The sequence below is a fragment of the Scomber scombrus genome, chromosome 23 (assembly GCF_963691925.1).
Source record: "Scomber scombrus chromosome 23, fScoSco1.1, whole genome shotgun sequence".
Lineage (NCBI taxonomy): Eukaryota > Metazoa > Chordata > Actinopteri > Scombriformes > Scombridae > Scomber > Scomber scombrus.
The window spans coordinates 20,045,088-20,060,267 of record NC_084992.1 but is presented as its reverse complement, the minus strand read 5'-3'; the positions used below and the strand labels follow the sequence as shown (position 1 = coordinate 20,060,267).

At 43.1% G+C, this 15,180-nt stretch overlaps 1 protein-coding gene across 1 annotated transcript in view; it reads right to left on the bottom strand.

Moving 5' to 3' along the window:
- The window catches only part of nrxn2b (neurexin 2b), a 590,949-nt gene that overhangs the window by 12,232 nt on the left and 563,537 nt on the right, over positions 1–15,180 (bottom strand). The window contains 1 exon segment of the mRNA XM_062444511.1: positions 3,734–4,059. Within this exon segment, the coding sequence (XP_062300495.1) occupies positions 3,734–4,059 (326 nt within the window).

Below are 15,180 nucleotides of genomic sequence, written 5' to 3'. Positions count from 1 at the left end.
TGTAGTGAGGTTACATCACTGTCTTCATCTGTCTCTGTCTCTGTCTCTCTGCACATCCCCAACAGCAACACTGTTTGGATCTCTGGGAGTGAGGTCGAGTGAGGTCCAAAAACAGACCTGCAATTACTGCTTAATGCCATATTGTGCTGCCAGGTCCGGTGTTGTGTTCAATGACTGCTGTTTTCCCGTAAAAAAAATTGAGGCAATCACAGCTTTGTTGGTAGTATTAAAAGAGTGTTTCATTAATTTAGCATTGCACTCTTAAAACAGTGGACAGTAAAAAAAAAAAAAGCATTAAAATCAATGCAGCATAACCAGAGATAACAGTTAGGTCTGAGATTTTGGGGGTTTTATGCTAGAAACAGCTAATGTGGCCTCCAGCCTCTAGCCTCAAGCAGAGATGAAGAGCAGGCTACAGAGGTCTGCTAACTTCACTTCTTTCTAACTCCCACTATTTTCTTTTCATTTTCAAACTTGTAGTCTGTATGGACACCTATTTATCAAACTTTGTGACGCTCCCTCCGGAGCCACAAAAGACATGCAACTATTTTCACACACGCCCCAAGACCTTTAAACAGACTTTGATGTAATATCGGTGGCATTCCTTTTTAAGAAAGGCCATGTCATCTTCCTGTGCCAGATTCAGAAACTGTCTTAAGTTGACTTAAAGAAGTATCAACTCTTAAATCAGCATATTTCTGCTCAACTGCTCAGTGCAACTATGGCTTCATGTGTAGACTCACAACATTTTGACAGGATGGAAATGACAATCACCACTGATTGTTTAGTGCAAAATAAACCTCCCTTAATTATCATGAGCTACAATTTCAGACTACAAAGACAGTGATGTATCTGTAACACCTACATTTTCATTAAATATCAATATCTTTGATAGCAAATAACCTTTTATGGTGATGTTTAAGTGTTCTGTTCTGTTTAGCTACAGTAAAATAACTTAGCACTTCATCATACTGCTGCACATATACTGCACAAACCTAAGTGACTTACAGTGATCATCTGTGGGTTTTATTGAGTATGAGTTGTCTATAAGTTTACATTACGTGGGTTGCTTTTCTTTGTTTCTTCAGCTACTTTACACACTGCAGCTCATCTAAATCCTCATTTTTCTTGTATTTATTCCAAACTGCTGTTGCTGACATAAATATAAAAACAAACACTTCCTTTTCACCACAGGCTTTTTCCCAGGACAGACATAGCAGACGCCAAGTATTTAGAACAGCAAATATCAAAGATTTCATACACTGGCTGGTGCCTCTCAGCTGTTCTAAAATCAATGACATCCATAACCTTTCATGACTTTGCGCTTAATTTTACTTCACTATAACTGTGTCTACTAACAATTTTGCCCTCTCTTCAATGCAGCATCTCTGTTTTATGCTTTATGAAACAGAGATGCAGCATAGAAGAAGCCAGACATGCTTGCCAGACTCTCAACACCACCTTGCAAATAAGACACATTCCAGCATCTGTGTGAATGATCAGGGAACTCTATGCCCCAATAATGCTTTTATGTGTTTGTGTGTACATTAAAGTCTGTGGATGAGTGACTCATTGTAATGTCTATTCATTCTCGAGCACATATCCGTAATGCTATTTTGAGCGATTGTGAAGATACACCATGTTCAGCTAGGTACATCGTAATAAAGGAGATGCTGTTAAAATGTGTGGACGCTTGCTGGAAAATAGATTCTCAGCAATAAAGAGCACTCTAAAGGTGGAACCGTGCCTGTTTATGACTAAACATAAACGTCAGTCAGCAAACGCCACGCACATTAAGGCTTGTAACAACAGAGCCCTATGATATCCTAAAATGGTTCCAGATTATTTATCAAGCAGCGCTGTCTATGGCTGCCAATTTTCAAATCACAGGTGGCTGTTGTAAAAGCTTGTTATGTGCTGAACGCCGGAAAAATATTTCTGCCAACAAGTCTGGAGGCCAGAGATATGATATTGAACTGAGTGAATGGTTACATGTGACATCTTGGAGTCAAGTTCCATTGATGTCATGTTTAGAGAAAGGGCGCAGAAACACTAAACCGTGGAACATTCATCCAAATAAATCATGCCAACTGGACACAGTGGAGACAAGCTGTCTGTAAAGAAGCTTGACTGACCTTTAAAAAGTCCAACATTCTTCCTTGCTTGCAATTATATGGCAACAACAATAACCCTGACTAAAAGCAAGTGCTGCGGTAGACATTTTTTAACCATGTCCTTTGTCAGCTGGCATCACAGCACTGCTTTGATTGAAGCTCTATTAAGTGACTTTTACATGAGGAAGACAAAAAAGCAGCAGCAAACAAACAGGACTTGATGCAAAACTAACATTCCAATTTCCTTTGAACTGGTTGTCTGCGGTACAAAGTGGCTTGAACTGCACGTTTGTGCCGCCGCCGGCCTCACCTTGACTTCGCTGTAATTGGCGCGGACGCATCTATTCAAAAGGAGGCTGATAGGACCTTCAAAGGAGGGGGGGAAATCTGCTCGGGTTTGAGATGATGATAAAGGGACAAAGAGTGAGACGCTCTAAATATATTCTGCATCTGCTGATGGCGGTTGTCAGGGACGAGTGTGACTACCTGTGCTGACTGATCTTGGATAAGCTTCCGTGGACATGAATAGCACTAATGAACACAACAGAATAAGAGAAACGCGCTGGTAATTGGCACCTTGCCTATGTGTTTCCTGTGATATCAAAAAGTTTGTTGGATAGTTGAAGTTTAAAGAAGAGAGCTTTCAAGTAGTTACATTACAAAGTGACTGCAATGACAGAAATAACTGACATAATGTATATGCAGCATAAACATAGAAGAGAAGCTTGAAGCAGGTTTTTTTTTGCATAACACACAGCTTGTAGCTAATGATTCTGGGCGTGTACTGGAGCATATCCCCCCTGGAACCCGTGGAGCCTGTTATTAGGTTTTTTTATGTGAGTGGTGGGCCTGCATGACCTGCCTCTTCCATCTTTCAGTATGTGGGCAACAGCGCTTCCCTACAGTTTGCTAATTGTTGCTTACCATGGTGGTGATGGCTGCCTTTAGCACATGTGGATAATCATCAGACTGTAAATCACAGCCTTTCACACTCATGGCATAAATATAAGTCTATAGCACCCAAGCTGTTGTGCTGTTGCTGCCCCAGGATTTCCTTTTCCTTATGCCCCCCCCTCCCTCAGCCTTTGTTGATTTGTCTGGATGTGCTGTAATTTCTAGCATCCTACATGTCTGTGATTTAGTCAGCCGTATCTTCTTAGAGAAAATCAAAATAGCAAGTGTTGATTGGTGTAATAGGACGAGCCACACAATGGTGTTATGTAACTCCCTCTCAGGCTGAGGGCTGTGTGAACATCTGAATGTGGCTGGGAGCTAACAAGGGGAGGCACAAAGAAAACACAGGCCGTAACTGTTTGACCTTGCTGCTGACGTATGATTTTGTTTGAAATGCACATCTACTCATCCAAGCGGGGGCCATCTGGTTACTTGGCCATGTTGTTTAATCTTTCAAATATTGTTTTTAGCACTTTGAGATATTGGAGGAACTTTAGAAAGCCAATTAAAAGTAACTGGCAATGTTCCATCACAACGCGCCGCACTAAAACATCTCCCCGGCTCAGTGACTCAAACTGCAGCCCTGTTTGAGATACGGTTTGTTTTTTTAAGCTTCTCGCTGTGAATCGTGTCAACAAGCTCGGATTACAAACTGTATAGCTCACCTGTGTAACACTGTCCCTCATGGTAGGCGAGCGCTGTTTGCGGGTGGTGGTTGTGGCCATGGTGGTGGTTGTCTCCATGATTGTGGTGGACATATCAGCTAGCGGGGTGGTGGAGGTGGTGTCAGTAGTGAGCACCGAGGGCACGTCGCCCACCAGCCGCAGGTTACCCTGGGTCTGGACATTGGGGTCGCCCTCAGCGGCCAGTTTGAGCACCTGCAGACCGTTGTAATACAGGCCTGAGATCTGGCCCTGGAAGTGGCGCCCCTTCTCTCCACCGCCACCGATTTTGATGAACGCCTGACTGTTGAAGATGGTCAGCTGGCGACCTGGTGTACGAAAGACGAGGAAGAGGACGGAGAAATGAGGGAGGAGTGAAAGAAAATGGAGGAGAGAGGAACAGATACAGAGAAATCGTGGAAGGGGAAGAAAGGAGAGAGAGAGGGCAAAAGAATACAAATCAATTATGGTCCCCGGGTGAGCTTGCACATGAAACACAAAGCAATACACAGGCACAGTGTGAGATAGAGGGACTGTTTCAATCACATGGGATTTCCTGGGTAACACTTTAGAAAGCCTGGACCCTGGTTTGCTGCAGGTGCATCCATTATGGGGCTGGGCACGTGCCATTTTTTGAGAAAGGCAGCATGAATCTGGCAGTCAAATCGATTGCAGGGGCAGTTGCGGCTTGACCCTGAGACTGAAGGTGCACAGCGAAATGCATCTCATTTGCCCTGAAATGGAATATATTAGAACAATGCTGGGTCTGTGTCATTGACCTCCAATGCACCTGAGCTGCACAATGATAAAGTACCTCTGCCAGCAGAAAAACTGTCGCCCCGCTCTGCCATCCAAGGAAAATAAGATCCTCATTTGAAGGAAATGTTTAATTCAGCAGGGGTTGTTTCTCTCTGTGGTCATTACTATTCATCTGGATGGATAGGTGGATGAAGGGAAGATAGGGTCGACCATTTAACCAGGGTCCAATACTAATGTGTTACCAGGACTTGTGGTGAAGGGGTGGAGTGGGGGCAGTCTCACAGGTGCAGTTTTTCTCCTTGTATTTTATTCAGCTGATGTCAGTTGAGGTTTAATTTATCATTTTTCTTTTTGTAACCCTGCTCTCCATGGACACATCCCACTGTGCCACTTGGACGGATGCAAACTTTGACCCCTACAATGACTAATGTGGAGCGGGGGAAAATGGAGAGCAGAGTGAAGGGAGGGGAGTGTTATTGCGGGATATTGTTGGAAGGAAGGAGGTTAAAAACAGACTTGATGAGGTAATTATTTAGAGGAGAAGGACAGGAGAAGCCAAAGAGCTTTTTTATGGATTAATCAATCCCTGTAAGGAAAGAGGGAGCATGTTTGTTTGTGAAAGGAATACTACACTAATGTGTGCATTTGAGAGTGAAATATAGACTCTCTAGAGATGGCAGGCTACGGACTTCTGAAATGACAGACTCCTCTGGGCTGATGGGAGTGTGTTTATGTGCATGTATGCAGATTTATTACTTACACAGGTACAGTATGGGAGAGTATGGATGCTACTTAATACAGCTTATGTTTGCATTTGTGCGTTCCGGTGTCATTTGCTGACACTGGCTTCAGTGTGTGTAATTATGTTTAATAATGACAAATGAATCCTTTGAATGTCTTCTGAATGCTGCTGTTGTTTTCTCTGTGGGACAGCCTCCTACCTATCAGCATGGCACAAGACACTGGGGACGGGCCTGGGTCCCATTTGTTTTCAATTAAAAGAGTTGAGAGGGTGCTTCATCACTGTAATTATGATTTACTCTCAGTCAACATTGGTGCACTCGTTTTGACATACATGTAACACAGAGGTGGGTGGGATTATCCGACATATAATGTCTATTGATGCATGTGTGTGGGTATGTTGGTGTGTGGGCGTGAAAACACATGTTCACTATATATGTGTATCAGTATGTTTTCTACAGAAGTGCTTGAGAGATAAATCTATTCCATTGAGATGGGCCATTACACATGTCATCCCATTATCAGATCATTAGGCCCGTCAGGGGCCCACAAGGGACCCGGCTCCCATCCCCTAACTTTATAATGATGAGACTTAATGTCTGGCATATGCACTGTAGACACTGCTGCGTCTCACTCTATTATCTCATCTCTAAGCTTGCTTGGTGTGGGGGTGGTATTGCAACAGAGGGGAAGGGAGAGGATTGCAGGGACAGATTGTCAAATTGTGGACATCAGCAAGTAAAATACAGAAGAATAACCATGCTTGTGTATGTACAGAGAGAAACTTTCAACATCAAGATCAAGAACACAGGCAGGACCACATTCAGAAAAGCACAAAATCAGTCTCAGCCCACCTCACGGCCCCCTGTATCACCCTTCAAGTGTCCTTGGCGAGAGGACACGTACATAACCACCCACACGTTAGCCCGGAGGGTCTCCCATTTCATGCACGCAGCCCCAATGAGGCCCCACTCTCCAGTGGCAGGGTCATAGAGTGCGTCAGTAAGTTTTAGGATACAGATCATCATCTGTATTCCTGAAAGCTAGTCATCCTCTTGGTTTACCAAACAGCTCAAATTCCTCTTCGAATGCTCAAATTTCCTCTTCTGTGTGTGAGGAGCATCTCCATGTCAGAAGATGATCTGTTCAGACAGGGCAGTTCACTCGGAGGAGTTAAGTGTATTGGTGTCACAGTTATACTATGAGCCAGTGACACAGTCATAAGTAATCCATATTGACAAGCGGCTTATGATTGTGATGCAGAGTAAGGGGGGAGATTAGTAATACCTCCAAAAGTCAGTGCACATGGACCGATATATTGTTACATATTTCTTAAAGAGTCCAAGTATCCATGGCCTATTTAATCCTGAATCCCTACTAGAGCTTGTGACAATGTCCTCCTTCATGAAAAAAAAGTGCAGGAAGACGAGCCTTGAGTGCAGGAGAGCATTGTGATGGCCATTTATGCATTCATCCCAGCTGAGAGAGAGACAAAGCGAGAAAGAACAAAGGTGCCCTCTAGACTAGATGAAGGGAAATCAGTGTTTGTTTGTGTAGCTGTCTGGTCAGGATGAGACACTAACAGGCCTTGATGAAGTTATTGTTTCAGGGTCTGCCGGGTCAAATCAAAAGTGACATGTGGTTTTAGAGCCAATTGTGGCGGCGGCTATGAGTGGGGTGAGGTGGAGCGGCAGGAGGATAGGCAAAGAAGACTCTGCATGACAAGCAATCACAGCGCTTAATATGACAGAGCTGGATGTGGCGCTGCAGCTGAAGAGAGAGTATGTGTGTGTGTAATAACTTATGAAATATGTCAGTGAAATGACCTTTATGTGTGTGATAGCTGGCCTTTTCAAGTAGTGTGTATTTGCCCAGCATTTATTTACATACGCCTTTGTCTTTGTGTGTGTGTGCAGTAGACAGCACAGCACATGGGGTTTGCACATTGATGAGAGTCTATCGGACCAGTTTGGTGGGATTGGGTGCCTGCTGCCTCGCCTCTTTCCCCAGAGCTCTTAAGGTGATAGGCATTTAATGGGCAGATGCTTTGGGATGGGAGAGGCTGGTGGGGGTGAGGGGGTGAGTGGGGGTGGCAGGCAGCCAGCCACTCATTATAACAGGCATTCACGGCTGTACACAAAGCCTTAATTAACTGCAGTGCAGAGTGTGATGGCCAGGCTTCTGCAGTGAGCTATTGCAGGCAGTGTATTGAGACTCAAGCTGGATATATCTATCCATGTATCTGTTTGTTCATCCATCCACCTGTGTGTCTGTCTGTCTGTCTGTCTGTCTAGTAAAGTTGAGTGATACAACCAAAAGGTACAAATCTCTTTTTTTACAGGTTTAGGTGTCATTTTTTCCCCCCTGCAAGTCTAAAACATAATTAAAACATATTTTGGGCTTCCTGTAAAAGACAGTCAGAATGTCTGCTCACGGTGGCAATGCTAACATGCTGATAGGTAGCAGGTAAAATGTTTTCTCTGTTAACCATCTTAGTTCAAGAGGTTGGCATGTTTAGATCCACTAATCAGCATTAAATTCAAAGTACAGCTGAATCTGATGGGAATGTTATTGCACATATTTGTTCATAAACCAAAGCTTTGGACAAATTACAATTTTAACCTGATGATGACTCTAGATGGAAAGTCAGGTCATCAAGTTATTACAATTCATCCTTAAGGAAACATGAATGTCTGCATCAAATTACATGGCAATCCAACTAGTAACTGTAGAGATATTTCAATCTGGACCAAATTGGTGAACTGAGCAATAAACAGTGCCATTCACAGCATGGCTGCTGCTGGCATGGCTAAAAATACAGGCTGTCCCTTACAGCTAAGGACTGACAGGACCAGAACCTTTACTAAATAGAGCACGGACACCCAGTTAATAATCAGATTCTGCACTGACAGAGCAGAAAGGTCAGTACACTAATTAATCTGTTCCTCCTGTTCATGTTTCTAGACATCAGCCTAATATCTGCAGACAGCTGGTTAGGATAGTGTTAGCTACCTGGCTACTTGGCAGGGACTGAACAAAGTAAAAGCTCCACGTTGTTCTGTCGACTGCCATGACTTTACCTCTTGTAATGATATGATACCTTGTGTAGATATGTCCTTCTTGTAGATGTGCTCATTTAGATAAACTACAAGACAACCAAAGCCAGTGAGCCACCTGGAGCCCAGCTGATTACGGGATTGTCATGACTCAAGACAGCTGATGTGGTCGGCTACATTACTTTTTGAATTAAAATAACCTTTTTGTGCATGCCCTGACAAGGAAGACATTTTACACATTGTGCAACAATGCAAAAATGTAATGAACTGCCAATTTATTCTATCTCTTCTCAATGTTATCCATCCATCTATTTTGCCTCTGGGATAAATCCGTGAGAGGTTAGTATTTTTCTTCTTTTAGCTTTGTACACCCCTTTTTAGGTCTGTCAGTCCCCATTACATTTACATGGTATGTTCTCATAAAATCAATAGGATAATATGAACTGTACTTATATAGCACTTTTTTAGTCTGCCATCACAAGGAGCAGTACAGCGCTTCTTATTCAAAGTGCCCAACAATGTTTCTATGCTCACCTATTCACACACAGGCACATTTTTTAGGGTTCAGTAACTTGCCCAAGGACATTCCAACATGTGGGCTGGGGGAGCCAGATAGAGCCGCAGTCCTGGTTAGAAGCTGTACGCTCATTGCTGTTTAAATAGGGGGATCAGAATAAAAGAAGATGGGCATGACCGTTTCTACAGGCATTATCATCTGCAATCACGCCCGCCTTTGGTTGGATCACCCGGGGGGGCTTAGTGGCTGATAGCCTAACAGGCGTCATGGAGGAGTGAGAAGCGCTCTGACTTCGATTACCTCGCTGAATCATTGCGGTAATGACCCCTGCATGTCACAGCATCTGGTGTAGCTGGGGGAGAGCGGTTATTTTTACATTTATAATGCACTGTGAAATGCAGCGAGCAGTGCCTCCCCCCCATCCATAGCTGGCAGGAAATCAATATGAAGGGAGACTACTGTACATCCTACACAGGCCTGTCATTTGCTGATGAGACTTTTCTCAACCGTGTTCCAAAACAGAAGATGTACAGTAATTGCAACAGAATTTAACTCTTTCAAGTACATCAATCCTATTAAAGAAACTGGTATGTGGCATGTAATTTAGTCCTCTGTTACAGACAAACCTGACCATAGGACAGCTCGTGAATTATCTATTGAATAGCTGAGAGGGAGCGAGAGACAGACAGACAGGGAGAGAGTTAGAGAGATGACATAGAAAGACGAGGTTGGACAGGCACTGAAAGAATGGGGACATGAGAGATGACAGGAGGTAGGGAGGATGACAGACGAGTAAGAGTGAGCCTGCATGAGGATAGAATGTCAAAGAGACAGAGTTAGGGCACAGAGGGAGGGTTGGAGGGAGTAGATGAGAGGTTTGATATAAAGAACAATTGAGATGACGCAGTAAAAGACGGTGGATCAGGAAGAGAAAAATGTACAGTAATACACATGAGTAAGACGGTATGAAAAAAGTAGAAGGAAGAGTAGTGAAGTAGTAAGAAAATTGACAAAAAAGCACAGAGAGAGTGCACGAAGTTGCTTCCCATGTAAGGGACACTGTTTGATTGGTGAGTGCAGTCAACTGAGTCAAGTGCTGCCAGCTAATCACATGGTTAACCTGGTGGTAATGACAGGGTTTGATGGTATGTACCTGTCTTAGTTTGAGCTTACTTCAGCGTGTATTCCAGCTTGACCAGAAAAGAAGCTCATATAGGGGAAGTGAGTATATATAGCACTAAAATAATATGCTCGGCTAGACGGGCTGTCAAAAGTGCTGGTGTGAAACAGACATGCTGTAAGAAAAACTTCAAAGGACACAATGTAAGTTATACTCATAGCTTCACTGAACAAATATGTAGTGCTTTAAAAACTGATTGGTTTCAGTTGATTAAAACTGGTGTCTTATATTTGTAGTATTGACCATTATTTCTATCAGTTATGAGAGGTGATATTCAGCAAGTTAATTGTGGAGATCTGGGAACACAGAGACAATTATATAAAGTAGTCAGATGTGGCAAAAAGCTAACTAAGTTAGTTTTATCTCAAAAAGAAAAAAAGTCCCAAACTGTCCATTGTATACACTTATCAGTATACATGACTTCTTAGTTAAACCATAGTTGAACGTACACAGTTTTCCAGTGTAACATTAAAGATCCACTGATCAAGATGGGACGTGTCAGATGTGATCTATTCTCTATCTGACTCTAGTGAATTGTTTCTCAAAGCACTGTGAGACAGCAGGTGATGCATAACTGACTAGCAAAGCAAAAAAACTAAAGGACTGAAATTGAAAAAATGAATTTTCCAAGAAACCTAATACTGGCTACAGAATCTACACACCTGTAAGCAAAGATGCTCACAGAAAAGTGATGTCTCTGTCATTGTGTTCCCAAGTCTCAGCAATTACTCTGGTCAGAATATTTTAATAATTGAAAAAAATGATGGCCAAAGCTAAGAAAATGAGACAAAAATTCTGCCTGGTCATATTGAGATTGATTTTTATCTTTTAACTAAGTTTGAAATTCTATAGGGGCTTTTCTTTGATCAGTCGAGGTGGTTTTATTGTACTAACATCTCTCTCTGTATTCTATCAGTCACGGGAAATGTAAAAGGTATCACTTCCTGTGTGCCTGAGGATTTTTCTAACAAAAGACCCAACTGCACATTTAAAAGCTTTTATCAGTTGGGTACAGATTGCGTCACACTTATCTGATGTCAGATATAAATAGAAAGGCAGAATACTATAGAGATGACTTCTTCTGGCAAAAGTGAACAGCCTTAGGAGCTGTAGCATTAACAGGAGTAATAGCAAGTTTCTAGTTGCAGCTTTGCATCAGTGCACCATCCTTGACTTTTTTTTTCTCTCAACAGAGAGAGAAATGGCTTGTCTCAGATGAGCTGTGGTCGGTAATTACTAGGTGAGCCGAGCCAAGCCGGGGAGTGGGCTGGGCTTGGGCCACGCTCGGCTTGTTAATGCACAGATTGCTTGTCGCAGGCTGTGAAATAATGGCTGTATGTCTGCTACAACCCCCCAGAATGTAGGTGGAGAAGAGGGCAGTGGACAGGGGCTTGTGCTATGGCAAGGCTTTGCCCCTCCCATGGCTGTGAGTGGTTAACCTGGGGGAGGTGATTGCTGGAGGGAGGCTGGGGGAGATTGGAGTGGGGAGTGGGGGGTGGTAAAAGGATGATCTCAGTGTACCTGTCCCCGGTGGATAGGATATGAAAAGGACTGCAGCTACAGAGAGCAGCATCTTTCTCCTACCACCGTCATCATTACGCCTCTCTCATCCTCCCTCCACTCCTGTTATCTTGTAGAGAGGAGGGGGATGCCATATGGTTGCAAGGAGCTTCTATTTGAAATGTTTTCTTTTAGCCGAGTTGCAGAGTGGGAGGGATGGCCTAGAATTCACCTCTGTCAATATATTATTTTGTGATGTGCAGAACAGAAAGTTGGACCGTTTGTACACCGTCTTGATGGGTTTGTGTTCACAAATCCTTCATGTGCCTGCAGAATGTCTAGTATCTGTATCAAAAAACATGAGCTCCCCCAATTTCCATTTTCTTCTCTAAAGAGAAAAAAAAAGTCGAAGAAGACTGGAGCACAATGGGGGTGGGGTGGGATGCTGACAAAGTCGATTATGAAGTGTTCCCAAGTTATCTCCTCAGCACACGGCTCTCTTTGGTAATTAAGGGCGTTTTGCTTTTTTACTCCTCAGAAGTCGGGCTGGTTTGGGCAGAACACTATGAATTAATTGTGTTTGACAATGGAGATGAGGGGCCAAATGCGGCATGAAGTTAAGACTGAAAGCCTTGTGAGGCAGTGTGGAGCCCTGAGGTCCTTGAAGGCAGCTCAAGGCGCCCAGATTGTGGTGGTGAATCTGCAGGATTCAGATGCGGCTCTATCTCTGATCCTATATCTGTATGTAGATCTTAAACAAGCGATACTGTCGAGAGAGACACAGAGAGAGATAGCACAGTGGTTAGCAAGGGACAATCTTCTCTCTCTTTATTCACTCCAGCTGTGACTGTGCTGTTTTTAGGCCATTTCATGGTAGGGGACCATGAAATAACAGCAAAGTGTCCCTTCATTCCAGCTACAGAGCAGCTTTCTAGCAGCCACTTTTCTACTCATGAGCAAGCACGTTAAAATTCAAACAATTTCCCCCCTACTTTCCTCAAATGTGGCCATAATAGTGCAGAGAGATCAAATGAGAAAACAAGACAGAAAGTCAGCGGGATATGAAGCTCATCACGGGGGGCTGGAAGACAGGATTTGACGGCGGCCTGATGTGAGAGAATCTCTGCAACGAAACTGGGATCATGAATAGCAGATCTGGACCAATGCCTGGCCTGGAGATGTTGATTTGGGTTCTGGCCCCACACCAAGTGGGAGGACTTGATTGCTTTCGATTAGGGAATGGGGGAGCTCACACCAGACCATTAAACACTGAACATTAAACCTGGTTGTCGGGCTTGCTTTTTAGGCCACAGAGACCCGGTGTCCTCTTCCTACCTCTTACTTTCTGCGTTCATGTAGCTCAACTCAGAGCTTGATAGTCCTGCTGTTGGAGAGCTCCAGAGGGACAGACTCCTCGCTAGAAGAAGATGTAAAGCTCTAAGTCTTTTTGGGAGGTTTTTCCGCATCCTTGCTCATCTGTTAAAGGGAACAGCTAAGGGAAATTGATTCTTGCTGGTTATTTGTAATCTTTATTTTCGAGTGGAGCTCCCTGATGCCATCGGGAAAATGCAACACGTTGTTGTTTCTAAAGAAACAAGCTATACCGATGTAGGGAAATGCCTGCCAGGTTATTGGTCGAGGGCAGCAGTACCAGTAGAGGAAAAAAATAAAAGAAAGGAGAGACAAGAAAAGAATTAAGGCTAGGAAAGGCAGATAAAGAGCAGAAAACCTGGGATGACACATCCATCACAAGGAGAGAGAGATATATAAGTAAAAGAGGACACATCTGAGTACATTTTGGCTTGGATGGAGCTGTTGAAAACTTTTGGGACTCTGATTTTTCCCCTCCATTGGGTCCCTGTAATGGCTGCCATTTTGAATTTAGTCAGCAGGCACGGACTCTGCCAGAGATGCTCGCTCTGATCTGCCTCACACACAGTCGGGGAGATGGGATAAGGGCCTCAAAATGAGATTTGGTGACACAGTGCAGCTCTCTTCTAGGGCACTTCTGGCTCCAATGACTTCCATTATGTCCCGGTGTGACTTAAATACTGATTTGTGAGAATGATTGTGATTGACTGGGGCTCTTGTTCTGTTTCTGTCCACACACGATCATCATAATGCACAAGTCTCTAGATAAATGATGCCGTTCTAGGACCAGAAAGGTCTAAAAGACGTGGAGGTGTTTCATGCTTGTTGAATTTTACAGAATTGACGAAACATTAAAAGCACAGAGAGAGGAGACCCATGGGGCTGATTGTTTTGTGCACTCTGGCCAAGAGCTCTGAAGCATGTTAAGACCATTTGAGGCATTAATGACATAAAATCACCAGAGACTGGAGAGCAAAACACAGCCTGGACCATTACTGGACATCTATTACAAGAGGAATGATCCAGGCTGTTTACCACACAACGTTCATACAACATTCACCCTGCATAACAAAAGGACACACAGTACAGAACATTTAAACACAAACAACATGTTCCATTTTCTCAGTGGTGAAAACAATAAATGTTAAAGGGACCTTCATTGAGTTCTTCAAATACATTTGGTTTGAATGATCCAGAGCAGATGGATCACTTTTGAATTTGGCGTTCAGTCATTTGGTTTGTTTTAACCCTCTGAGTTTTGCTGTACAGGGATGTGGAGACAAGGAGAGGAAGTTGCCACTTGGAGATTTTTTTTGTTTTAGTAGAAGTTAGAACTTAGTTAGCTTTTTTATTTAGTTTTTGTCCCGAGCGATCGCCGCAACCTGTCCAAGTTCTTCCAAATACTGACATCCAGGTCCAATTGCAAATAGCAATTTTCAAATGTTAAAACATAATTTATAACAGGGTTATAACTGAGGGCTCTCTGAATTTGTTACCAGCAGGGCAATGCTGGAAGCTTGTCAAATTGTGTCAATTTCCGGCTGGCGGTGGAAGGTGGGGTGTCACGAGAGAAGCCCTCAGTGGTTAGTGTGGGTGGAGTTTGATTTGCTGTTAGGTGGTTAGATTCTGCTTAGAGGTTTCTCAGCTTTAAGTTCTAGCCGTTTCCTTATCAAAGCAAAAACAGCTTTTAACCCTTTGAGCTTGTAAATGTCCACTAATCCCCCTCATCATCTAGACTGATATATCCTTTATGCAAACAGTATCTCAGAAACCACTTTGCCTCGTCAGTCCATGACGTGTGTTTGACATTTCATTAACACAGCCAATCAAATTAACAAATAAGTAACATATTTCAGAAGAAGCACCCTGATCAAAGCTCTCACTTGAGGTTTGATGGGAATTATTTGTTTATTTCGTCTTCCCACTTCATCCTGATGCTCTCATCTAAATGATTGGATGCAGGATTATTTCAAGCTATAGAAGAAAGAGAATAATACATTCAGTTTCATTCTCTTTAGAGTTTCATTCCATGCACAAATCATTTCATAAGTGGGTAAGTCATTTTTTATTGATCCCGTTTTTCATTCAACTTTCATCTCCCAAGCCTTTTTAATTCTGATTTGTGTCCTAACTACCCTCAGCAGAAGTGCATTCCCTGATGCACTGGGGGAGAGCAGAGAAGTCAGTTTATAGGAGCTCGAGATGAATGCAAAGATTGTTTTGTTTCCATGAAATAAATATGCAAGTGCTTCATTTATCTTGTTTGTCTGATGCATGAATTCTTCATTTTGCTCTTGGAGACAAATTTTATCATCTGAATTCATGT